The following is a 25,674-nucleotide window of genomic DNA, read 5'->3' on the forward strand; positions in this document are numbered from 1 at the left end:
TAATGATAGCTGAATTTGATCTGTGTAGATAAAAATATCTTGACAGAAAAGACTGAAAATTCTTTATTAAAAATTCCTTTACCTTTCAAGTTTCAGTGACAATTACCTGATTATTCCTAGAAAGGTGATATGCATCATTCTGAAAATGTGGTTCTATAGCACATAAGTACTTGCATTTCTTTCCCACCCAGTACTGTACACTCTCTCTCACAGAGAATTGTGTTAAAGTCACTTCCTGTCTAGGCTACTCTGAGTTTTGTGTGAGAAAATATTAAGGAAGTAAATCAATTATGTGCTTCCTCTGCCTTTCTGTATTTCGTAGAAGGCTCGGGCTTATCATGTTCTAACAGTGAAGTTTTGTATTTGACCTATTTTATTCTTATATGTACCACATTCATTGGCTCAAAGTTTGTGAGATCCAAGCAAATTCTGCTTTTCTTTTTTTCCCAAGCCTTTTAAACAGCTATTTGCCCAGTATTTTTCAAGTTGTAAGTTTTCCTATGAGATATTTAGAAAAGATACAGTGCTTTCAAAACCCTAAATATTCAATAGCTCTTAGTTTGCTTTCCATCCATATTGAGGGCTGTCACTCTATTTAGGAAACTCTGTTTTTTAGCTATAAAGGGAGCAGATAAGGTCCCAAGTCTGACTGCAGTCCATCTTCTCCACATTGATATTCCTTTTCAGGTTTAGCAGCCTTCTTTATTGACCTGCTGACCACAGTTTTTCCTGATTTGTTTAATCTTTTTGTTCAAAGGACATGTCTAAAACTCAGCCATGTAATCATAGGTCTGATCTAATAGGAGATGATCAATGTTAGTGTTTCACCCAGCAGAAGGGATGGCTTTGAGAGAAAAAACTTGCTGTTTATCAAGTTCTCCTGAAGGCATTGGTAAATCTACGTGAGATAAAGCAATGGCTTTAAATGGAAAGGTGGTAGATTTAGATTGGATATATTTGAAGAAATTCTTTCCTGAGAGGGAGGTCATCCACAGAGGTTGGACTCACCACTCCTGGAAGTGTTCAAGGCCAGTTCAGTTGGAGCTTGGAGCAGCCTGGTCTAGAGGAAGGTGTCCCAGCCCATGGCAGGGAGGCTGGAACGAGATGATCTTTGAGGTCTCTTCCAACCCAAACCATCCCATGATTCTATGGTTCCTCAGAAATAAAACCTAGTTAAACTAAAGAACAACGATTTAAAAGGAAGATAAACATTTAGCCACACACACTTGTCAGATAAAAGCAAAGTGGAAGTGGCTAAATTAGCGTGACTCAGCCTAATGCAGGGAACAGTTTGAAAGAGTGATGTCAACCCCGATTCAGCTGGGCAAATGTGCCAACTCTCACACCAATAAAGCTGCTGGTACTACTGGCATGATTAAGGGCACTGGTAAGGGTTGGGGAAAGAAAATAAGGTCTGTGACTGGAAGGGCAGAGGTCTGACTGACTCACCAGTTAGCTGCTCTGACTGCACACGGGGAGGTGAGTAAGATATCTGTAGGAAAAGGGAAGTAACACTGGACAGAATGCGGGGAAGGATTTGAAAATGTTAGGGCAAGCTTGATCCATAGTGGAAGCCAGAGTTTTGAGAAATCACGCCAGAATGAAGAGTATGTCTCATTGGGACTCCCCAGAAGACTAAATGGGGAATTATATAAGCTTCACAGTTGAAATAGGATCATAGAGAGCTGTATTCTCCCACCTTCTCCCTTAGAAAAGCATGTGTCCTTCTTGGGACACTGAAAACCATGGGTGGATTGAAACTGCTGTGAATCTCTGCCAAAGGTAAGTCCTAACAGCACTCCTTTTAAATATTACAGGAAATTCACTCCCTTCTCTCAAGTTTCCAGAGGCAGGAACCCTCTCTCCCTCCTCTGAGGAGCCTTCCTCTGTCTGACAGATTTAAACCCATTTTCTTCTGTACCTTCCTTGTTTATTATCAATCCTCAAGCAAAAAATTATATTTTAGTCAGAAAAAATCAAGTATCCTTCAACGGGATACTAAAAATTACCTGCACTCTGCACTCTCAAATTATTTTCAAGCAAAGTTGCAAATTTCAGATGGCTCTTAATACAAATATTTCTAAAATTTAGAATAAAACATTTATTAACTATCTAATATGTCAGTATTTTATAAAAACATTTCCTGGCAATTTTTTTTTTTTTTTTTTACTGATGACAAATAACAGTGTCTATAGATAGGTAATTATTTTGGATGAGAATATAGTTGTTTCAAAGCTCATTGCTGTAACAACACCAGAAAGTGAGGGTAAACCAGGTTCTTGTTAATATATCTCTTTGGGGCAGGTTATAGCAAAATGATACTGACTGATAGTTGTTTATAAATAAATATATATAGGTAGGGTTTATTTTAGAATAATTTGGTTGCAATGGAAAGCAGGTATGTACATATTTTGGTTATTATCCATAGTAATACAAAAGCATAAAAATAACACTTAAGAAAAAAGAAAGAAAGGATGAGAATAGAAAGATACCACCACCTGTGGATCCCAAAACAAGACTTGATTGTTGCAATTTCAATATCCTTGATGCCCACTTGTCAAAGTGATGGTCACAGTATTGATCCATTGGGGTGGGGGGAAGCCCAAAACCACAAAGCTCAATGGATTAATATAAGCTCAGGCACCATGGGAATGCTGAGATGCCACCCATGGGTCAGGGACTCTTACACTGTCTGATGGAAGACTGGATCATGGGGCATTAAGGGGTCTTTGATGGTTTGTGACACCTTCTAAGACATTTCAACTGCCTTTCTCTTCCCTGTAGTTGAGCCAATTATAGCCCATCAGAAGGGATGAATATCTTCAGGCCACATCTGAATGCCCCAGTATGTCCCTGGAAGGGAATTTTCATTTGTGTAAAATAGACATTTATCATTTCTACACATGTCATGGTAGCAGCACAATCCCACCTCACACCATCTGCTTCTTACAGGCCTCTTCCCTTACCTGGCTCAAACCCAGCTTGTAGCCTCTGGTGCTGGTTGTGCACCCTCTCTGCCCCTGGAGATTACTTTGAGCATGGTCAGTAAAGCACCTGAAGCTTTTGCAAATGGCCATTTGTTTGAGCCATTAACCATTTCAGCACTCCAGTGTCTCACAGCTGCCCTTCAGTGGGCTTGCTTCCCCAGTACATTGGCCCTGAGCAGAGGCTGAGACACCACAAGACCTCAGTGGAAGAATTTGTATTAATGAGCTCCAGGTTAGTAATGAGTTTGAACAAGCACAATTATCAATATCGACCAAAAATTAAGACTGATGAGCAGAGTGCCTAGAAATGTATCTTTCTCTAATACAGAATTAATTTCTGAATATGTCTCTGGGTGAAGTGACCAAGAGCAATTATTTTCTTAGATGGTTCAGTTGTGAAGAAGCTGACATGTTTCAAAACTGAGAGCAAAAGCTGTTCCACAAACAAGTGGTTTATTTACTTTCACTTGGCAGATGGATGGACATTTTCTCTCTGCTTGTCTCTGATGAATTTTGTATCACCAGACTGTTTGGCTGAGAGTCAGTTTTCTTTCAACTCAGTGTTAAATTCTGCTCTTCACTATTGTGCTCTTGGCAGATAGAGTTTGGTAGGGAGGAGTGTTACAAGGGTAAGAAATTTTTTTTCCCAGAATGATGGCTATAGCAGGTGGATAGACTTTTTTTCTTCTCCATGTTTGGTTCCATAATGAACACTGACATGCTTGTCTTCACTGAGAATGTTATCTGCACATATATGTTGTCATATTTGGTTAGGCAATAAGCACCCTATACAAGCACTAGAAGGCTCCTTATTTAATATCAGAATTCTAGAGAGGAAACAGATTTTTAATGACTACTTGTAAATCAATAGATGCTTTGCCAGTGCCAGTCCTAGTTCTTGATGTTGGCATTATGAAAATTAGGACTTAGAGTTTAAAACTATTTCAGGAAGTGTTTTTGAGTACCTGAAATGTTTCAGCATACTAAGAAGGGAGGAAATAGAATTAATCATGCTGAAGGACATTCTAATATTAATTGTATAGAAGCAGCATGGAGATAATTAAACAATGCTCCATGAAAGGAGTAGAATGGAGTACATTTTCCTTGTTTAGAGTCTCCTGTTTTTTAAAACCTGCTTGGTTTTAAAGGTTTTATCCTAACAGGGGGAGCTGACATTAACTATTCTGCTGTCAGCACTTGAATATCTGTTCAGGAATAGTTGCACAAATTAATAATCAGATTATGATATATATGCTCTGAAGTGCCTAGGAATTTTCTTGTATTAGGTATATTTCACCAGTTCCCTTGAAATAATACAGAAGGATCTTTTCCTACGAATATTCAACATGCATAGCTATTGTTTTAAAGATAAATCATTGTTTCAAGCCTTATTATTTTAGGCTGCTTGTTGTCACAACTATTGTGATGCATCAGTAGTCTGACCATCACCTCAGAGGAAATGAGACATCAGCTTCTGACCAGTTAGGAGGTTTTTTAGCATACTTCATTAAATTTAAAATGAATAAAACAAGAATAGTAGCAATTAGCTGTTTCAGATATATCTGGTGAGATTTGGAAAGCTTGTATAACCTCTCTGTGTCTCAGTTCCTCACTCAGGAAAGATTAGGGTTCTGTTTTTATGTATTCATGCCCTCCTCCATCTTTCCCATTACAGGCAGTGCATATCCTGAGGCAGGTGTTAAATGGGTCTGATTTAGTCTAGTGGTTCTGTAATCACAACACTAACAGCACTATGGTTATAATTGAAATCTTCCACTGATTCCCCTTGATTAGCTAAGGCCAAACACAGCATTGCAGTCCTTTATAGGACTCTTTCTCATCCCTGATGCAAAGTCACCATACCCTGCAGTGTAGGTGTATAGTGTACCCCAAACCTGCACATTGATATCTCATAAATCTCTGCCTGTAGGATTTGAGAGAAACTGGAGCAGAGGCATTGCATCTAAGGTTGGTTTTCACTGTCAACAGCTGGCTATTTGTTGCAGATGATAATTTTCACAAAGCAAAGAGATGTCTCCTCCAGGAAAGGACTTTCTCAAGCCTTGCATTGGTGTATGTACACAAACAGTTTGAAAAGTATTACAAAATGATCCATGACAAAAGAAATGTTACATTTTGAGACTGCAGATGCAGAGTAGAAGGCTGCATGGACAACTGCCATCCTTATTATATGAAACAGAAACATGAGATCAGATTTAAAACAGAACTAAGAGACCCAGATGGTGGAAATTTAGTCACTGCAGTAGAAAGCTGTGATTTCAAAATTCCCTTCTGTTAACAAGCACATATCACTTTCAGGACACTCCCCTTACCTTTCTACTGTCCTTTTTGCCTGCCTCACCACTCCTTTCCAGTGAACAGCCCAAATCTCTGAAACTTGGTTTTCACTTCAATACAAAGCAAAAAATTAGTTTCCCCCTCTTCCTTTCTTGGTAAACAGAGGTAGAATTCAAGATATCAAGAATCCCAAATGTCCCCAGCTGTGTTGACACAACAAGCCAGACTGCAGGGGCTGTGAGAAGGAAAAAACCTTCTGCTTTAGTCACCTGCATGGGACTTCACTGACCTGACACAGGGCTCAGAGGACTGAGGCAGAAAAGGCTGTCAAGTACTAAACACTGCTCAGAGCATAGTTTTTGATCAGCCCAAATCCACTCTTGGTTCCAATGCATCACTCTGATGGGTTGAAACTATTAAGAAACTCAGGGTGAGAGTCTATTGAGGATGGGGAAAAAGTGTTGAATTCCTACCATTCCTGCTTTCCTGAATAAATTAACAGCATATGAAAATTTTAAAAAATAAAATTAAAATCTTTAATTATTTAAAATTTTAAGAGAACTCCAGAAAATGTGTGTAAAGAAATTAACTTCTTTTCTCTGAAGTCAGTAGTGGCAATGAGTTACGGTGCAAGAGAAGAGGAAGAATATACTGCAATTATTGAGGTGCTACCATTAATTCAAAGTACAAACCACACCTTAACCAGACAAAACTCACACGTTTTTCTAATAAACAAAAGAAGACACAAGGGGAAATGAAGTTTTCTACATTTTAAAAATTGAATACTGGTCTTGGGGTCAGGTTTGCCACTATTACCATTGGATTTCAGATTCCAAGTCATACTCTTTTCACTTAAATAAAACATACTTCTAAATATAGTCAAAGTTCTTCAGAAGCATTTACCTTCCTTTATCTTAGTTCATCATTAGAAAAATGTGGGTTGTGTACATCCCCACCATAAGATCATGTCTGATTAACACCAGAACAAGGAAGCAATTGGATTCAAGCACTTGAGGTAAAGGTTTGTTGGTTTAACCTTATCTTGAAAACCCAAAAAGACAGAAAAAACAACAAAAAAAAAAAAAACCCAAAAAACCCCCAAAAAACAAACAAACAAAAAAGACCCAAAAAAACCAACACATGACCCTAAATATATTCTTTTCTAATTTAACATCAAGATTAGCTCATTGAACCTATGCATCAGGAAAATCTAGGTATAAGTCAGAGTAATCACTGTCAAAAATATTTTATTGAAAGAAAGGGGGACACAAAAGACAAAGCAGCAGTTTTTAAGACTTTACTATTAACAAGCTGAAACATTCCATTGATCTTCTCTATAACATTTCTGTAGTTGGATTTGTTTGTTTTTTTGTTAATTTGTTTGAAACATGTAATTTAAAACACATACTGAAAGAATAAAACTGTTTTCATACATAACTGTAACAGCCTCTGCCTGGGATGAGAGTGAAGAACTTTGGGTTTCTAGCACTTCACTGAATAAGCATCAAAGATGTTTTATGGGATTCTTTCTTTTTCAACATTTCTCTGCTGTGTGTCCAGTAACTAGAGATGGGGAAAAGCACAAAAGAGCCAGTTTATATGTCCTGGAAAGAATCTCACCAGCTAGCAAATGATAAAAATCAAATTACTTGATCTCTTCAAGAGCCCTTTACAGAAGTGATTGTAAAATATTTTTTCCAAATTTGGCAATTTTTGAAAAGGTAATAAATAATGCAGTCTTGACACCTTAAGTTTATTTTTGCACCAAAACCAGGGGTTATATCCTTAGTGAATAAAGTTTTTAATGTGAAAAATGAGGCATATCCATTCCAAGCCCAAATTAAAAAAAAAAAAAACAAAAAAACTTTTATCCATTATTTCCCCTGTAAATCCAGCTTAACATGGAAAGTTGGATTGCGAAATATCCGTGTGTATGAATAAATTGGTTGATTTCAAATCCACTTATGAACAAGTCAGTCAATTCTCCTCAGAATGATACTCATATGTTGTCAGTGTGTCTTGCAATTGCATTTTTGATAATTGCAAATTAACTTTATAAAGCAAACCAGTTAAAAGGGCAGTTTCAGAGAGTGGGCTGGGCAAACCTTCAGATATGAAAAGTTAGACAGTCCTACCTGTTCAAGATGCAAGATTTATTTGCTCTTTTTCCTTATTAGTTCTGTGACTTTTCTTTTTTTTTAATTTGGTGCACACTGAAAGATGCATATTAGCCACTAAAAACCAGCAGAACAATGGCAAGTAGGGCAGGATCTTTCTGGGACTTTAATTCCATAGGTCACACCTGAAGTGTGTGACTTAATTTCTTCTTTAATCTGACTTCTTGTTAAAATATAAAACCTTATTAAAATACATAAAAGGTTTTGAAACCTTTCTCTGCCACATGCAAAAAGGAAATAACAGTAAGAGCCCTGAGCTGGTCATGCAGCCATGCCTCCCCAGAGGTCAGGGACCTTGGGCAGGGCTCCAGGGAGAGTTGGGGTGCTCAGAGGATGCTCCAGCCCCTTGGTGGGGAGTGGCCCTGGCAATGGGCTTGTCTGAGAGAGTGTCTTGTGAAAAGGGAAGTCTCTAGAATCAATTTCTCACTGTGGTCCTACATCAAGACACTCTCCAGTGCTGATCTGTCCTGCTTCTCAGCCCAAACCATGCACAGGTACCCAGGGTTTAACAAGCACTATAATTAAGGTAAGTTTTGAAAAAAGAATATAAATGGTACTCGTCTTTTGACTCTTCAGCTACCAAGAGATTTAAAATTTTTTAGATCTCTATTGTTTATTTCATCATTATTGATCAATTTCTACACTGTCCAGTATCAAATAGGGCGTGGGGTGGGGGATGTTGAAAAGTGTGACTGACAGCCTTAAATGCAGTCTAAGTTTTAGGTAGTCTTGATCAGACAAACGATCCCAGTGATTGCCTTCATCTAAGACCGTGAATTAGAACAATGAATAAAAGATTTAATTGTTTAATGGTTGAATTTTCTTTCCAAATTAGGCACAATATAATTGTCAAGACCACTTGAAATTGTCTTTTTTGACAATGTTACTATTTTTTTTCTAAGAAAATGTATGCATATAAGAATTATTTATTTAAAAACTAACTTTTGCACCTAGAAAATATAATAATCAGCCCCAGAAACTTTTCAAAAATAGCTTTATTCAAACACATGTATAGTGTGGATTTAAAATAAACCAGTTTATTTTCCTGCCACTTGAGCTAACGGCTCTTAATTTTTATGAAACTTGTTTTAGCTATTTTCATTTTTCTTTCTTTGTCTACTTCCCAAATTCAGCAGGTGGGCTTTGTACAAACAACCTCTACAGCTGTAGTGGTAGATAGGCTGGCAGCTCCTGTCAGTTCTCTTCCCTTTCTCTTACTCCAACAACCTACTCCTGGAAACCACATTGCTGGGCACCAACCAACAGGTATTAGCTGTAGTTGAAGCTCAGAAATAAAAGAAAGGGGATAAATAAAATAAAAATAATTGGCAAAATATGTATAGTATTTTCAATTGGGTTTTTTTTGTTTTTTTTTAAACCCCTTTTGACTGGTGACTGCTTGGAAAGAATTTGGGTTTTTTGGGGGATTTTTTTTTTTGCATTATGGTTATTTTTTAGGTGGTTTAGATTGTTGAGATAATTTCTATCCCACTAGATTAACTGGACTCCCTGCAGGTATATTTGGCTGGTATGCATTTTTTCAGAGACAAAAGAGCCAGAGCCATATTAGAAAAAAATTGTCAGGCAATGAATTTTAATTTGCACATCAATGACTGAATTTCAGCACCATATGCTAACTCAAACCTCTTTGTAGCACAGGATGAGGAACACAAAATCCTGCCTGAGAATCAATGTTTTGTCTTTCCACTCATCTATGCTGGCATAAATGAAAATATATGTTCTTTGACATGTTGTGAATCGGAAACTTTTTATGTATGGACAGGTTTTGTTCCCTCCTGGTCACTTTGGATGTAATTATGCTGTACTGCTTTCACTTTACTGTTTTTTGTGGACTAATTAATTGTATACAAACCTAAGAAATACCCTGTGGGGTCAGCCTGCAGCAGTGAGAACAGGAGGTGTTACTCAGAAATAATCCACAACCCTGGTCACCTCCTGCAGCCCATTCCTGAGTATTCCCCAGCACCTACAGCTGCTGGATCAGGGATGTGAGCTAGTGCATCACCCCTAACCCCTTTTGTTATCTTTCCTCGTAGCTGCTTTCCCTGCATTAGCCTGCTCCCGTCCGCAGCCTGCTCCTGTCCCCATCGCAGCGCCGGTGCCAGAAGCTGCAGAGGTGCCTCAGCCCTCTGCAAAAGGTGCTCCTAGGAGCAGCTCACCTCGGGGAACAGCACTGCTCTCACCTGAGATGTCTTTCTTTGACTCAGGTTGGTTGGTTTTTTTCTAAGTTTGTTCAGGCTTACTCCAAAATTTTCCTTGTCTGCCCCGGTGCGTCCTCTCTTTGGATGCATTTATATTGCCGCACAAATTGTGTCCCTTTTTGTTTCTAACACCAAAAGCTGTTGCTACTCTAAGATTTATTTTGTTCCTTTTCCTGTTCTACATCCCCTTTTGACTTGTGTTTTTTAAAAAAATCATGTTAATATTAGCCATAAGTATTTTAACTGCCTTAGTGTTTTCCAGCCTCATTTTTCCCTTTCAGCTAATTTAAATAAAGTACTTACATGTTCCAAGGACTGTTTTTAAATGCTCCATTCCACGGAGAGGGATAAGCCACTACATGCAACCAAATTTCCTTGTTTTTAATTTATATTTTCCCTGACTTTTTCCTCTTGCTACACACCATACTGTTATAACAGCACAGTTAATGGCACAGCTCAACCCTTCCCTCTCCATAAAATTAGAATTGGCTTCTTACCTGGGCCCACCAAGTAGGAGAATTTATTCCTTTTTTGGCTGGCCAGGTGCATAGTGTGACTTGAATACTAGAGCTGCTGCTGGTGCTACAGCTGAGATCACTCCAGAATGACCCAGATGGGGAAACCTCTGCCTTACAGCTTTTTATTTTATTGATTTTTTTCACAGCACCTCCTAAACAAGGGCAACATTTCTTGAGTGGTCTCCTTTTCACGGCATGGTGATAAAATAGTATTATAAATCAATCTATATATGGATGTAATTTTAAGTGTGTGTGTATTAATTTTGGCCAGGAAACCTCATTGCAGATTTTTTTGTACATTCACACATTTTCCTCTACGTGACCAGTACCACCTATTAGCCAACGTATTGTGAACCTTTTGATATGGCTCCAGGTCCTGATCTCTGGAAACAAATTTGAAAGAGAAAATAAATGAGAGTCAAGAAAAAATCAGTTAGTGAGTGAAAATCTCAGGAGGTGTATGAACACAGAGGGTATCAAATGTTGTTTTACATTAAAGCAATCTCTGAGTGAGACCCTTCAGAGAAATAGCAATGCTGTCTTGCTGAAACCAACTTTGACCAATCTGAATCTGTTTGCTCACTATATTCCAAATTTAGCAAACACCTGAAATTCTCTTGCTGATACTTATTCAAATGGCAGGATTCATCTCTTCTTATGGTTCATATCCTCCTAAACCAGGTAACACAAACACAGTCTAGAAATATCAGTTCTCTATGGTCACAAGAGGCCAAATGACACATGCAAGTAGAGCTACTGGAATAAAATCTGGCCCTGGGTATGTCAGGGGGCCCTACCCAAACTGCATGCAGTGCCAGCAGTGTCATATCTGTGGTGCTGGATTGCAGTCAAAGCTGTGCTGTCACTCAAAACCAGTGCTCTGTGGCACACATTCTCTCTGGCCCTGGCACCCTGTTAAAGAGTGGGAACACCCTGGGAACAGCAGGCACCAGTCAACAAGACCTGTCAAACATATGTCATTTCATATTTACTTTTTGTACTTTTGACACCTTTTAATCATCTAGGTGACTCTTTCCTGATATTTTACAGATGCAAAATGAAAACCTCATGTTCTAACTACTTTTTCAACCAAACTTGGAACTAAGGAGCCTCAGTTTCCTCAGACCTGTGGCCCAAAACTTTTGCTATGGCACGTGTTACAGTCATTCCTGTGCTGCTGATATCAAGCTTTTTCCAGCATAAGACACTGTTTTCCACAATCCTGGCAAGTGGGCAAGAAGACATAAAAGGTAAGTAACAGTTCATCCTATGCTAACCATCCCAGATGGAACAATCTAATTGTCAAAGCATTTTCTATGGCCCATTAAGAGACTTGCAGTAGGAGAGGTGTCCAAGACAGGCAAAAGTGAATCAATTAATTCTGAGAGCTGCAAAGAGCAGCATGATTCTCACTGCTGAAAGCTTCAGCAAAGCTCAGAAATTCCTACTCCATGCAAAAAGAGAGGTCCTGGTAGAGCTGCTGGGCATGCAAGCCTTGCTGAGGGACAATTCCTTTGTGTACACTGTGGAGGATCCTCTCTCCATGAAATGTCATTTTAATTGCAGATGCACTTAGGCTACATAATGTTCTGTGGATCACCAAGGATGATTCAAGAGTTATTTTGTCCTGGAACAATAACCTGACAAAAGAAGAAACCAAGAAATACTCTGTGAAATATATTTTGGTTTACAAGTTCTTCAATACCACTAAGGAAAGGAAAGTAAGTTCTCCAAAGGTTGCACATAGTGTAAAATTAAATAATATATTGTATCGTTCAGGAGATGAATTTGCATAATTTCCTTTTCAATACTTAGAACTGTCTACCTTCATGGAATTTCTTCTTCCTCCTCTTAGGAAAGACTTCAGGAGAAGGAAAAGATAATACATCTTCAATTACACTCCGGTTTTAATGCCAAAGTTAAGACACAACTTTTTGCAAAAGAAACAGAAGACATAATTAAGGAGAGTGACTGGACAGAATTTACTTACAAGGCACCTCCAGGTCAGCTATTTCCTACTTATTGTTAGGAAATCCAAGCACTTATGATAATTTCCTGTCTTGGACAATTTCTGAAATCTCATTATTATCTTCTGCTACTTTTTTTTTTTTTTTGTACAGATATGTTAAGAATATGGTTCATAATACCTTGAAATATTGCAGAATAATTTCCTTTATTAGATGTGTTCATCTAATAAAACTGTAGCTCTGCTGAGCAAGATGTTAGCATGACCCAAACACTCTTCATTTTCCCTACCAACCCATGTCTCATGAAGATTGCCTTCTGTATCACATGATTTCAGCAATTCTTAAAAGACCAGAGATTTTTATTTAAAGTGGGAAAGTAAGGCTTTGGGGTTAGTGGCATATGTGCTTCCCAGTTTTTACTGTCTAAAATGAAAAAAGACCTATTTTTATCTCACATAACACATTTTCATGCTTCTAGAAATAAACCAATATAATGGGCTTGCAAAGAAGCCATCGTGTTGTTATTAGGAAATAAATGTAAAATAAACACTATTTTTTTTCTTTTTACCATTTCTTTGTTGCAGTCTACATTCAGAATCTTTCATGCATCATATATAACATTTCTTTTTTCAACTGCACTTGGCACATCAAAGCAGAAGCTCCTGAAGATATTCAGATCTTTACCTCATATAGGTAAGGATGTTTAGCAAAATAAGTATGAAACCATGATTTTAGACCTAAGACTTTGATCTAAAAAACAAATTTCCTTCTCACAGACATGCAGGAAAAGTTTCTACATGCCAGGAATATATAAAAAATACAAGAAAGAAAAACATTGGATGCCATTGGAAAGAAATACATTTCCAACCAGGAAGGAAAATAAATTTAAATATAACTGTGAGAAATTTGAGAAATAGTTCAAGAGGACTGTCTTATTACAAAGCTTTCACACCTCAGGCAATAGGTAAGTATTGTCTATTACTGTATATTATGAAAAGTTTATTTATTGGTTATTATTTATTGGTTACTTCATTGTTGGGAAAGCAAAAAAGGAAATAGGTGTGACAATGTCATAATATTAATTCTAACTATTTAGGTATTCATCTCATTGTGAATGTTACACAAAGATTAAATAAAATGGATTAGGGCTGAAGGTTTTTTAATTTTTTTGTCTGATTTAATAATATTGTTTATCTAAAACTTTAATTAAAAGAAAAGATAGGCTAATGTGAGGAAACAATATTTAAAAGCATTATATCTTGTTTCTCCATTTTTTTCTTTTCTATCCTTTTTTTTTATAGTGCTGAGCAAGTGTGATTAAGAAAAAAGAGCATAAATAGTCACAAGTCTAATTTATAACCTGAATTTAATGTTCTCAAGCATTAGTAGAATTTTTATTTGTTTTTTTTTTAAGTTAAAAATATCTTGGCAGTTATTTTTAATTATCAACAGTTTTGAATGATCATATAAAATTACTTCTCCTAACTTCTCTGGGAAGTTTGAATAAATCTCATGGGTAAGAAATTCACCTGAATTTTAGCAAAGATTGCAGATTCAAATGCCTTTTAAGTCATTAACATGTTGATCATCTTCCAAACCTGTAACCTGGGAATCAGTCATAGCTCAAGGGATAGCTAAAATATAATTCAAAACTCTAAAAATTTATTCTGAGTTAGATCTCATTTGACATTTTCTAAGACATTAGAATTGTTTGCTTTACCTAAAGCTTTGTACTGCAATCAGAGCCAGCTATAATCCAAGATATGACAAAAGGATGAAAAGAAATTGCAACCTCTTTTTGACATCCTTACAGGAGGGAGAACGGTCTGGCTGCAGTATTTCATGGACTAAACAAAAATAAACCAAAACAACAACAACAAAAAAACCAACAAACCAACAAAAACCAAACTAAAAAAAAACCCCAAAAAACAAAGCACAACAAAAAACAGCCGAAACCTTACTCTTACTCTTCTTATATGAATCCAAGGCTGAAATCCTGGGACCCAAACATCCCTTGCTTCCTATCCTGTACTCCCTCCATAGCAAGTGCTTGCTTTCTCCTTTACAGGAGTCAGAAAAAGAGATATTTCTTAAGCATCTGCAGAAATCTTCATGTACTGAATCAGACAAATTCTCTGGGCAACAGCTTGTTCTGAGAAATTGTGGATGCCCCATCCCTGGAAGTGTTCAAGGACAGGTTTGATGGAGATTTGAGCAACCTGGTCTAGAGGGAGGTGGCCCTGCCCATGGCAGAGGATTTGGAACTAGATGGTCCTTAAGGTCCCTTCCAACCCAAACCCTTCTAAGATTCTGTGAAGACTTTCTAAGTGCCCCTTCTGTAACCCCTCTGTGAGAGATGAAATTCCATTTTTTAAAGTAATAATACCAGGCCTGTGGGTAGATAAAGCACATGTACCCTACATGACATGGAGCCAGCAGCAGACTCAAGATCTCCACACCAACACAGATTCCAGAGAGGGCTTTTTTCCCCTGCCCACTCCTTCTGCTTTGCTAGAAAGGTATCTGAAAAATCCCAATTATGTCACTTTATTTTGAGATATTTTCTGAACAGCAACTTCAAAGAAAATGTGTCACTCACTAGATGTCTCATTTGGGTGTGGCAAGCTCCCAAACACTCAGCTGTGTATTTTAAGGACTAATGTACTTTTATTTGTTTAACATGAGTTTAAATGTGAGAAAGAGCATGAGCTACAGAAGGTCTCTCTGTGCCCTTTATTTTTCAGAGAAGCTGAACCCTCCAATCAACGTGTCAGTTTCCCTTGAAAACAGAAGTATTACAATTCACTGGAAACCTCCACCTACTATTGGTTCAGCAAAGAAAAAATGTTTTCTGTACCAAGTGAAAATAACGGATCACAAGGTAATCAGTTTCCCTGGTAGTACACTTAGTCTGCATAACAGACTATAAAACTTCCATAAAAACAAGAAATCCCTCAAACATAACAGAATTTAATCTCAAACAAACTTTAAAGAAATCCCATTGTCTTTAATGAATAATCCTACTTTTCTTTCTGGTAAAAATGAAGTATCAGTACATTTTATGAAGTCTTTCAGAGTTAGGCTTGCACTGAAATGAATTGGAAGTTTTTGTCTCCTATATTAAATTTGAATTGCACATTAGTATCACATAGACCATATAAATTTTTTTGTTATAGAAAAAGAAGAATTGTCTGAAAGCTAGGAAAGGCTGTCAGGTATCACAAGATTAGAATTTGAAATGTTGGTTAAGTCTGAAATCAACAAGGCAAAACTCAGTAATAAGGAAAATCCTATGATTAGGAAATACAGCTAAAATATGTCAACACAAAATAAGGAATTGAAATATAGGAGTCAACGCAGAAGAAAAAAGTCTGTGGATTACATTGAACCACAGGCTGAGTCAATAATTCTGTGTTCTTAGTCAAAGGTCAAATGTTATTTAAGTATATATGATAAGTATGTCACATGTAAGATTCAGGCTGTGACTAATTTGCCATCTAGATGCTGAGTTTCACCTGAAATTTCATGTTGTGCTTTGGTCACCACAAAATATTAATAGACACCAGAACTGGAAAGTCTCAAAGGGAAGAGAAATTGTGCACAGGGTCACATCCACATCATGTCAGTCACTATGAGAACAGACAGTGCTTTCCTAACACCAAGGAAGCAAAGATTCTATGTATGAGATTCATACTTTCTATTCTTTGTAGCCTTCTAACATCACTTTCAATTTCTACAAGCAAGAGTTTTCTCTCTTCTGTTATTACATCTTAAATTTTTAGCATTGTTTATTTACAGAAGTTTTCTCCAGTATTTAAAAGTGGTAGATGATTTAGAGATCTCTCTGCTTTAAACTCCATCACTCCATGTTTGGGCTTGATTTTTTGAAGTGATGTGCTTTTTTTCATAGGCACAGTTAGAGGTGTTTCAGGGTAGTCACAAAAATAGTGGATATCCCTCACCTTGAAAAATGCAAGATTTGATTTTACCTGAGAAGAAAGTGTAACACACTACCCACACCAAAATCTTGAAACTCGCAGTTCATAGTTACTGTGTTTGTCCTATATGTGATGTGAGAAAAAATGAAAGGGGAATCAGTGTTTTCAAATTCTTAATGTCCTGCCATAAAGGACATTTCATCTTACCAGCTTCAGTCTCTCTTCATATGAATTTCTGAGTTTTCATACACATCAGATGAGTCAGATTTTATCTGGACATAAAAACTTGTTTGAAAATCTCCTCCTCCTAGTTAGAAATGTAAATAGAAATAATTGACACCCCTAGTTTATATATGTTTGAATTGCAATGTAAATATCTTAAAATAATCCCCTAAACCTCTCTTGATAGATTGTAAATGTCACTGCAGAGGACTATATGTATCCATTTCATAAGTCAGCAAAGAAACGCACAGCACAAGTGAGAGTAAAGAAAGAGGTTTGCATAGCAAACAAGATCTGGAGTGAATGGAGTGAACCAGTATTTATTCAAGATGGTAAGTTATGTACTTACAACTGTTATCATGGGTTTTGTTATTACCATTCAATACATTTACATCATTATTGCCTCTCCTCTCTTCCAGGCTGTTATTGGGTCCTAACTGTACCTAGGGGTCCATGGCACACACCAGGCTCACACAGCTCTGCTGCAGGGAAGGAGAGTCCTTAGTCTGAGTTCAACTTCCCTGGTCTTTACAGAGCTGCTGTCCTGAGTTAAGCTACACCTGTCCCTTGACAGCCTTTAGGAAATAATAATGGTCAGCAGCTGACAAGGTCCTAACACCACCATCCCCTCCACCCTGCTGCCCTGCCCTGCAAAGAACAGCCCACAACAACTCTAAAAATACTTTCAACTGGAGGTAGTAAGCCAAGAAATCCACAAAAGTCATAACATTAATTAAAACACATAGTCTTTAAGGACTAAGTCCAAAATGCCCCTCATTACACTGGTGGAATAATTTTTTATCTGAGGTAGGAAATGGTTTAGCTCTCATTTAATTATATGTGCTCTAGCCCCTGCAGCTCACATGAGCACAAAGTAAACAAGAGCCTTGCAATTCTTTTCTTTCAACCTCTATGGAGAAAACACCTATGATTGGTGTGCTTACAAGGAAAACTTGTGCTTTCCATGATGAGAACAGAACAATGCCTCCAAGTGCAGAAGCTTCCTGATGTCACATTAGGCAGAGGGGAAGTACTGCAGTGGTGTGATGTTATGTTTACAGAGAAAAGCTTGTGTCTGTGTGTCAACATAAAAAAAAAAAAAAAAAAAAAAAAAAAGTACAGTACAACAGACTGCATTTTGGAATATGTCTTTTTCAACTTTGAGCTCCAAATATATATTTATCTGAGGACAGGAAGTGCCAGGGGAGACAGTCTTATTTTTGAAATGGATTGAATGTAAATTCAGTTATAGAGTTTACTGGATACTGGCTGCCTACTCTATCAGATTCCTCATTGTATCCCACTGCTCTACTGAAACCTTTTTTGCCCTAAATTCATTCACTTAACTTCAAAAGCATTCCACTTGTGAAATACCTGGAGAGAGAGAAACCTAATTGCCCTTCATATTCATTGTGGTGAAGGAGATAATTTTTCAGGCCATAAGAGTCTTGAATTCCTCTTTCAAGATTCCCTTTTCTTCTCACTAAAGACAGAGTGTCTAGGACCACTGCAGGGTCTAGGAGGGGTCTGCCTGGTTTTCCTGCCTGGCACAGGCCAGACACATCTGAAGTGTAATAGGGGAAATCAGAAGAGGTCCTCTGGGTGCAGGCAGGTAGATTTCCCTGCCAGCCTTTCTCCAGAAGAAGGAAATGGGTTTGAGCAATCACCATTCTGGTTCCAGCCTGCCAAACCCCGCTCTCAGCATCTGCCATCTCCTTTGGCTGTTTTCAACATTGCTGCTTTCCCAGCTTCCTCTACAGCTGTTGCTGAGGTCCAGTAATCACAGCATGTTTCCTCCACTTCAGAAAAGTTTATGATGGACAAGACCACCATGGCACATAAGCTGTAATAGCTGCATGTGTTCAGTGCAGCATGATGGTTTGCCCTGGAGCATACTGCACATGTGGTGCAGCAATTCCCCTTCTCCCTACTCAGGAAGGATCAGTGGTTGCTATAAAATGGTCCTATGGAGGTATTCCATTGGAGGGTCAGGTGCTCAGCCAAATCTCTTTACATACCTACTTTGTTGCCGAGACAAATTTTTCTATCCATTTTACTCTGTGTCCTGTGGAAATTATTCTATCTGCTTCTAACTGGGGGCATGTGTAAATGGACATTATGCAAGTAACCTGAAAAGAAAAACATCCATAAAATATTTTTGTTTTGAAATGTGTAGAATTTTCTGGTTTTACAGGATCTCTTTCAACTGAAAGTCTTGAAGAAGCATGTCATGACCTGCTTTCTGCTTGCTTTCCATTACATTATACTTTTTCATCTAGGAAATGTGCTGCACTTCTTTAAGAATGCATTTTAAAAAGGCATTTTAGCCTTCATTTAAAAAAAGCTGAAACATCAAAATGAAATAACATAATTCAAAACATAACTAAAATATTTGTTCTGAAATGTTCCTTTGACATGAAAAGAATTTGCTAATTTTCTCATGAGGAAAACATTAATTCTCCTTTGGAATTAGCATATGGCCTTGAAAAAAAGCCTCACAATTTAACCTGAACTGAGCTATTTACTATAGAAACTTTCTGCTAAAAAAAGAAATGTTTAATCAGCTTTATTCATATGTAGAAACTTGAAATAATTGGTCTAATTTTTAGAGCTGATGAGCATTCATAGATCACTTTGAAGTTTGTAGTAATTCAGAAGTGTTCTGCATTTTTGCAAACCAAGCCACTTGATTTTGGTTTCAAAGTTCTGTTATTTCTGTCAAACTTAAAGCATTTGCATCTGAAAAAAACCCCACCATGACATGGTCTACACAAAAGATTATATGTGCTTCTTTTCTTGCTGCTCTCCAAAATGCAAGAAGTAAGAAAGCAGGAGAAGCAAACCTCTCTGTGGTTCAGCTGATGATAAGAACAGGGCTTCCTCTTCTCCTGGGTGTGTGCATGATAGAGATTTAGCAGAACGATGCAGAGCAATTACCACAAACTAAAAAAAATTCTACTACACAGTCCAGAGGTTGTTCAGAGTAAGTTTTCTAAGCCCTCATCTCAGAAAGCAAGAACAAAATAAATTCCTTTTCATTATAAGTGAATAGTTTTGTACTTTAAAGAGGGTAAGGCGTGTTCTTGTAAGTTCTGCCCAGAAATTTCTGAGTTTTTCTTGGTTGCATATGAAATTTGTGTAAATAAATGGGTTAGAACTCTGAACTTTTGTTCCATTCTTTGATACTTTGATTTTTAATCAAGATTGATCCTAAAACCACTGTTTAACTGGCCTCAGACTATAAACATTTTAAGAGCTGTCCTTGCCTGTTTTTCTTCAAAGTACTTAGTTAAAACCAATCCAAACTAGTTGTGGTTCTAAAGCTAGATATTAAACAAAATATAAAATTTCCCAGTCAACCAAATATGTTGCTGGTTTGGGTATTTTGGAGAAAGAAATGCAATGTAGAGAGCAGTAGTATTGTTGGACAGTATAAATATGTATTTATGCCATTTCTTTAGGACTGTGTCAAGCAGGGTTAAAAAGGTAAGTGTAATAGAAACCAAATGCTGCTCCTTGAATCAAAGAGAATATTTTGTTTGACAGAATGCTTTTATTTTCATTTTGCCTGAAATCAGTTTCAGCTGTGAAGTGGTGAGGAGGCAGGAGCAGGGGACTCGTGGTGTGTGGAGATGGGAGGTGGCAGCAGTGGGAACTCGGGAGCTGGAGCAGCAGCACAAGGACCAAGAGCAGATGGACAGAGGGCTTGATCCCAGGGGAATCAAGGCTGTGTGGAAATACCCAGTGGCAGGACAAGCCATGCCCAGGGTATGAGAGCAGAATTCCAGGAAAAGGAGGGAATGGAAAGAAGCAAGAGGAACTGCTGGACAAAGACAGCAGCAAGACTGAGGGCTAAAAGGAGGAAGAGGAGGAAGGAACAGTGCTGAAGTCAGAAGCCCTTTCCCCCTAAAAACCTTCCAGTAAATAGAGCAATATTTATGAGTCCATATGCAATTCATCCATTTAACAACTACTCTGGCCTCTCCCATATACTCTCTGGTAAAACTAACATTCCCTTTTTTTTTTTTTTTTTAAGAAAAAAAAGTGGATATCCTGCTGCTAAGCCTGGCATTGTTTTGTCCTCTGGTTTTCCTTGGAGGTTTGCTGATATATGCATGTAGAAGGTAGTGTACATTTCTGGATGTCTGCATAAATTTGTGGTGGAAGAGGGGTCAGGATGACAGTAAATCATACAACAGATAAAAGTCAAACACAGATTTTGTCAGATAACATATGTTTACAAGAAGTAGTTAATTGTGCATTTCCAGCTATTGTTCTAACAAAGCAGTGTTTGATGTTATGACCTAGTCTAAGACACTGAGACTTATAATTCTTTTCTCACAGCTCCTGCTGCAGTCTCCTGCAGATCCTGTCTTATGTCTTTCTGCCACTATAAATGACATTTTAATCTTACTCTGACAGCTGCCTCTCTATCTTCAGTGTGACTTTGCCCCATGTTTTCACAGGTTCTGCATTGAAGGCCACCTACATTAATCAGGCCAGAGATGAATGGCATGTCATGCTGTCCAATTTAATTTCATAATCCATGGGTGTTATTAAAGCAGTCTTTCACTCTAAGCTGGAGAGTTTACAAGGAATAAAAAGAAAAGGGATGTCAGGTTGATGGAATGAACTTCTTTTGCTATACTATTAATACCATTAGTAGAGCAAAGAAGTAGTAGTGGCCCTACACCCACTAACACTTAACTCTCTCTATGCCATTACTTTTCTACCTGGCTTTCCTATAGACAGCTGCCTATGGTAGCAAAGGCTTTCATGGACTGAGAAATAAACTTGTCCAGGATAGGATGATAGCTCAAGATATCTTAATATTTGGAATGTGCAGTATGTACATGTAGCCTCTATTATGAGCAAACATTATTTGATTAATGACTAATCATTATTCCTGATTTGTATAATGGAAGTTATCAATTTTTAATTATGAAAAGAGCACATAGGAATAAATTTTATTAGCATGTCACAAGTTGTCACTTTGCTTGGAAATTATATTTATGTAGAAATCATAGGGGTTTTATATCCATCTGGTACTCCTGCAGGTTAGAAACCAGTCAAGCTAAAGAAGAGCTTGGGAAAATATTGAGAAAAAAAAGAAAAAAAAAGTTTAACTGGCTTTAGAAACAGTATCTGCCTGTCTTGGAACATACATTACAAAGCATGAATGTCTGATGTGTCCCTGCAGACAAGAATAGCGTGCCTGTATCACTGTCTTGCAGGTATAGATGGCTGGAAATCATAACCACGCCTGTTCCACGTCCTTCAGATAACATCAAAACGTGGTTGGCAGAGGAGACTCACCACCAGGTGAGTGGCTGGCTTTTTTCTCTCACCACATTGACATGCATGATGCTACTTGCAATTGGAACGGTACAGCTTTGCATCTGGAGCAGCATGTAATTAAAAAAAAAAAAAAAAAAAAAAAAGGGAGAAAGGTATGTGCAACATTTGTAGTGAAGCCAGAAGAGAACAGAAAACTTGTGGAGGTTACAGGACAATTATGGCAGTAGACAGGATGGAGAAAACCCTCAGGGGACTGAAATGTTTGGTGTACTCCAAGGTGTTCCAGTGCACCCATGCTCAGGGGGCCAACACTTTAAGGATGATCACTCTGAATCCCTGAAGAACAGTCAGTTATGGGATGCTATACCTGTAAGCACGTAGGCCAGGTATCAGGGGAATTTTTTGTGGCCATCTACAAGTCATTAGCTGTGTGGTAGTAAATGTGCAGATTCTTACAGCAGGAAGGAGGAGGCTGCACAGTGCATGCAGTATAACCTACCCCAGCTGTGCCCCTGCTTCAGGACAGAACTGTGTGCAAAGGTGCTTACTTTGAGAGAGCTGATGTACTGTAAGTTCAGATGCTAGCTTATCCCATGCCAGATTACAAGTCTTCAGTCAACTTGGCAAAACAAAGACTAAATATTGACATATTTAAAATATTTATTTAAATATTTATTTAAATTTTTTTGTGACTGTCATTAATGGAGCCCCTTGGCTTGCACATTCAGTGTTTCTTATTTCTGTCACGGTGTGAGTTGCAGGAAAAAATGTGCTAGTCAGGCAGAAGTTTAGATCTGTGTAACTCCAGAGAAGCTACACAGTGAATTGTGTACTAGAAGGCACAGTGAGATTGCTTCTTACTTGAGTGTAACACATGAGTAGAAGGCACAAGTGTGCCTAAATTATGGGGGGTTTTTGGTGGAAAACACCATTGAAATAGAAAACTGTAATGGGGATTTTCTTTGCTCTGTGTGCTCAAAATATTTGTTCAGAGCCTCTGCAGGATTTCTGTTAATTTTACTCTATCCTGCCATATTATTGTACTTACACTGCAATATCAAAATATCTTTTAGTAGAGCATTCAGCAAGTTAACCAGCAATTCCCAGTGTGTTCCCTTATGCTGTTTCCTTTCCCAAGAGAAAGATGTATGCCTTCTAACATTGTGTTTTGGTCATTTTTTAATAATATATCTACATGATTGCAAACTCTGACAGAAACCACAGATCATCTCAATCCAGGATTCATAATTTGTGTTGTAAGGCAAGAGGAATAGGTTGCTTAATTTTATCTTCTCTAAACAAATTTATGGGGAAAATTATGTGCCTATATAATTAAATGACAGATTAAAAGACTGAAGTGTTTAGAACTTGCACCTGGAGTTCATTCCACAAACCATGGGCTGGCTCCCAGAGCAGAGTCCTCTTCTTCACTACACTCATCTTCTCAGAAAAGCTCAAGAGCTCCAGAACTAGCCTGAAGCCAAGTCTCTTATTCTCAAGATTCAGAATAATTACTATGACACTTCTGGTCAATATAATTTGATGCTAAAAGTGCCATATTGACCCTGAGCTCAGCTGGTTAAAGTGTATCTTTATTACCTCTTCTGTGCAAAACCCAGTTTTATCAGTAATTGTGAGAAAATTAGCTGATATTACCCATTTTTGTTATGAATATGAGCTGGCCGAATACAGAATCATCATCATCAGTTTTGTATTCTGCATCTCTTTCACTTTAGAACTGTTTAAGTTGCTATGTAGGGGTCTTTGTATTCAATATATAATCACCACAAAAACTATATTTAATATTACTGACAGAGAAATAAGTGATTTCTGTCCCCAAACTATTACAAACACTGAATAAACCTTTGACAGAAGACCAGCATAGCTGGGTAGTTACTTTGTACAGGACAGCAACAAATTATTGAGATGACACTGTGATCTTTTGATTCAAATGATGTCATCCTGGAGAGTGCCAAGCAATAAAATCAAGGCTCAGAACAACTAAGCAAATTTGTCTGTGAGCAACTTGTACATTGAGAGAATAATTCATAAAATCTTTGTATGTTGTAACAGAGTAATTAATCTGTACAAATCCCAGATATATGCCAAATAAATTGAATACTTGCAAAAATATACAGAGCTTTTGATACCAATGAATGCAGATTTTGTTCATAATGTAATTTTTATCCCATAGCAACATATGTCAATGCAAATGGAGATGCAGTCAGAAGTTACTCTGGGAACAACAGAAGAGAACAGAGATGAGAACATTCAACTGCAGAAATGCTTGAAGGAATTCATGTTAGAAGACCTATAGAGTTTATATGCCTTTTTTATCTGCATGCAAGTGTACCTTGTACCTTTCCATGAGGTAGAAAATATTCTAGCAGATCAAAGAATAGCTGATGTGGGAATTTGTCTGAGCCAAATAACTTGAAGCACTTTGTGCTCTTACAACATGCAACTCTTAAAATTAGCTTTGGATTGCAAACACAAAGCAGTATCTTGCAGTTTGTCTCAAAAAAAACCCGATCTTCAGCCCAGGAAAGTTAGAGCATCTCAGAAAATATGAGCTAATATTGACATCCACTTGGATTAAAATGAAATTGGAGTTACTGTTTCATAATGCTACAATGGCTTCCAAGTATTGTGTGATAGATCAAGTCCTTTTGAAGACTGGCTGTTCATACAAATCTTACACTAGTTATTCAACATTTGATTTAAGTGGTCATGAGAAATTGTGGAAGCAGTAAATGTTTTTTGGAAACAGCAAGAGAATCTCACAAGTGTTCTCTAAAACTCAAAAAAACCCCAAATCCCTTTCTGAGTCACTGGATTGTGTCAGCACACATAAACTAGAAAGAGGAGATATGTGTGAAGATATCTTGTGGATTTTGCAGTTGGTAAAATAAATAAAACAAGAAAACATTAGATGAGGTAAAGAAAACAAAGTTTTCTGCTGCACTGATTGTTTAAAGAATTTTAACTCAGAGAAGTTAAAGTTCAGAACTGACCAATTTTGCTATTTATTTTCCCCTGTCCTTTTAAAGAATCTTGCCTGCTGATTCCATGAGGTGATGAGCTATGCTAGTCCATAGCACACAATCAGGGAAGATTATTCTAATTCTTAGTTGGGATAGTGTTTATTTAACTAGAAGAGAATGAATTGATTTTGCAAGGAAAGCATTTCTTTTTTGAAGGTGGGAGATACAAATCAGTGATTGACATAGTTTTCTGGAAGGTTTGGAAGTTACCTATAATTTACTTGCTTTCATTACTGGCAATGTTTTTCTGTGTCAGAATAATATTGATTGGAAGAAATAACAATTAAAAAGTTGTTTTTGCTTTTGAAACATAAAGTTTCTAAGATACACTTTGGTGCTGAGTCTTGATTCACCTAAATGTGGTTTTGTTTTGGCAAAAGATCCACAATGGAGAGGATTGCACTATTTGTCCTTTATTGTTAGGAATGGCTGGTGACAGCCCAATCTAGAAATGTCTGAACAACAAAATGACTTTTTTTGCTGTAAGATCAGGTTAATGACCTCAAAAGGACAATCAGCTTTTAGCATTTCCTCCTGCACTGTACTTTCCACAGAAGGGAAGGGTGGCCTTACCTTTGAACATCAGTGCTCTCTCCTCCATGTCTGTCAGTCTGGTGCCCACACAACCACCAGACAGAAGGTAAATTGTAGAAATCAGGGACTGAGTCAAGTTCCAGTAAGACAACTCCTGTAATATCTCCTCTGTCTTAAGTGCTGGAGGGAAAACCCTCAGTCAATGTAATAACTTTTCTTTTGGATGACCACACACCATTTCTATGGGTAGCCAATACAATTTATCCCATCATCCAATATTCAGTAAGGTTCTCACAAGAAGAAGGGAAAAGCTCCTACTTTCTGATAAAAATTATTAGAGGAGGCATCTAGAAAGCATCATGAACTCATAGATTCCTTTCTTGGTGAGGATAAAGAATGGATAAAATGAAAAAAATCACAATATAAGTGAGGTAAGAAGGGTAGAGGAGAACTACACTGGCCACTCACA

The 25,674-nt window shown here is 37.5% G+C and overlaps 1 protein-coding gene across 2 annotated transcripts; it reads left to right on the plus strand.

The window, feature by feature from the left end:
- Positions 1-1,295: 1,295 nt before the first annotated feature.
- LOC306800848 (interleukin-5 receptor subunit alpha-like) lies at positions 1,296-25,674 on the plus strand. Of its 2 annotated transcripts, none has more exons than XM_079303255.1 (11): positions 1,296-1,782; positions 11,253-11,452; positions 11,769-11,923; positions 12,058-12,205; positions 12,754-12,862; positions 12,946-13,133; positions 14,914-15,050; positions 16,517-16,661; positions 20,366-20,453; positions 21,564-21,651; positions 23,822-25,674. In XM_079303255.1, exons 2-11 carry the CDS (start codon positions 11,350-11,352, stop codon positions 23,942-23,944), a joined length of 1,284 nt encoding a protein of 427 aa, XP_079159381.1. In that variant the 5' UTR covers positions 1,296-1,782; positions 11,253-11,349; the 3' UTR covers positions 23,945-25,674. The 2 variants fall into 2 exon arrangements, with proteins under 2 accessions (XP_079159381.1, XP_079159380.1); XM_079303254.1 differs by lacking the exon at positions 1,296-1,782 and adding an exon at positions 9,573-9,690.

Source organism: Erithacus rubecula (assembly GCF_903797595.1).
Source record: "Erithacus rubecula genome assembly, chromosome: 1".
In the NCBI taxonomy this organism is placed as follows: domain Eukaryota; kingdom Metazoa; phylum Chordata; class Aves; order Passeriformes; family Muscicapidae; genus Erithacus; species Erithacus rubecula.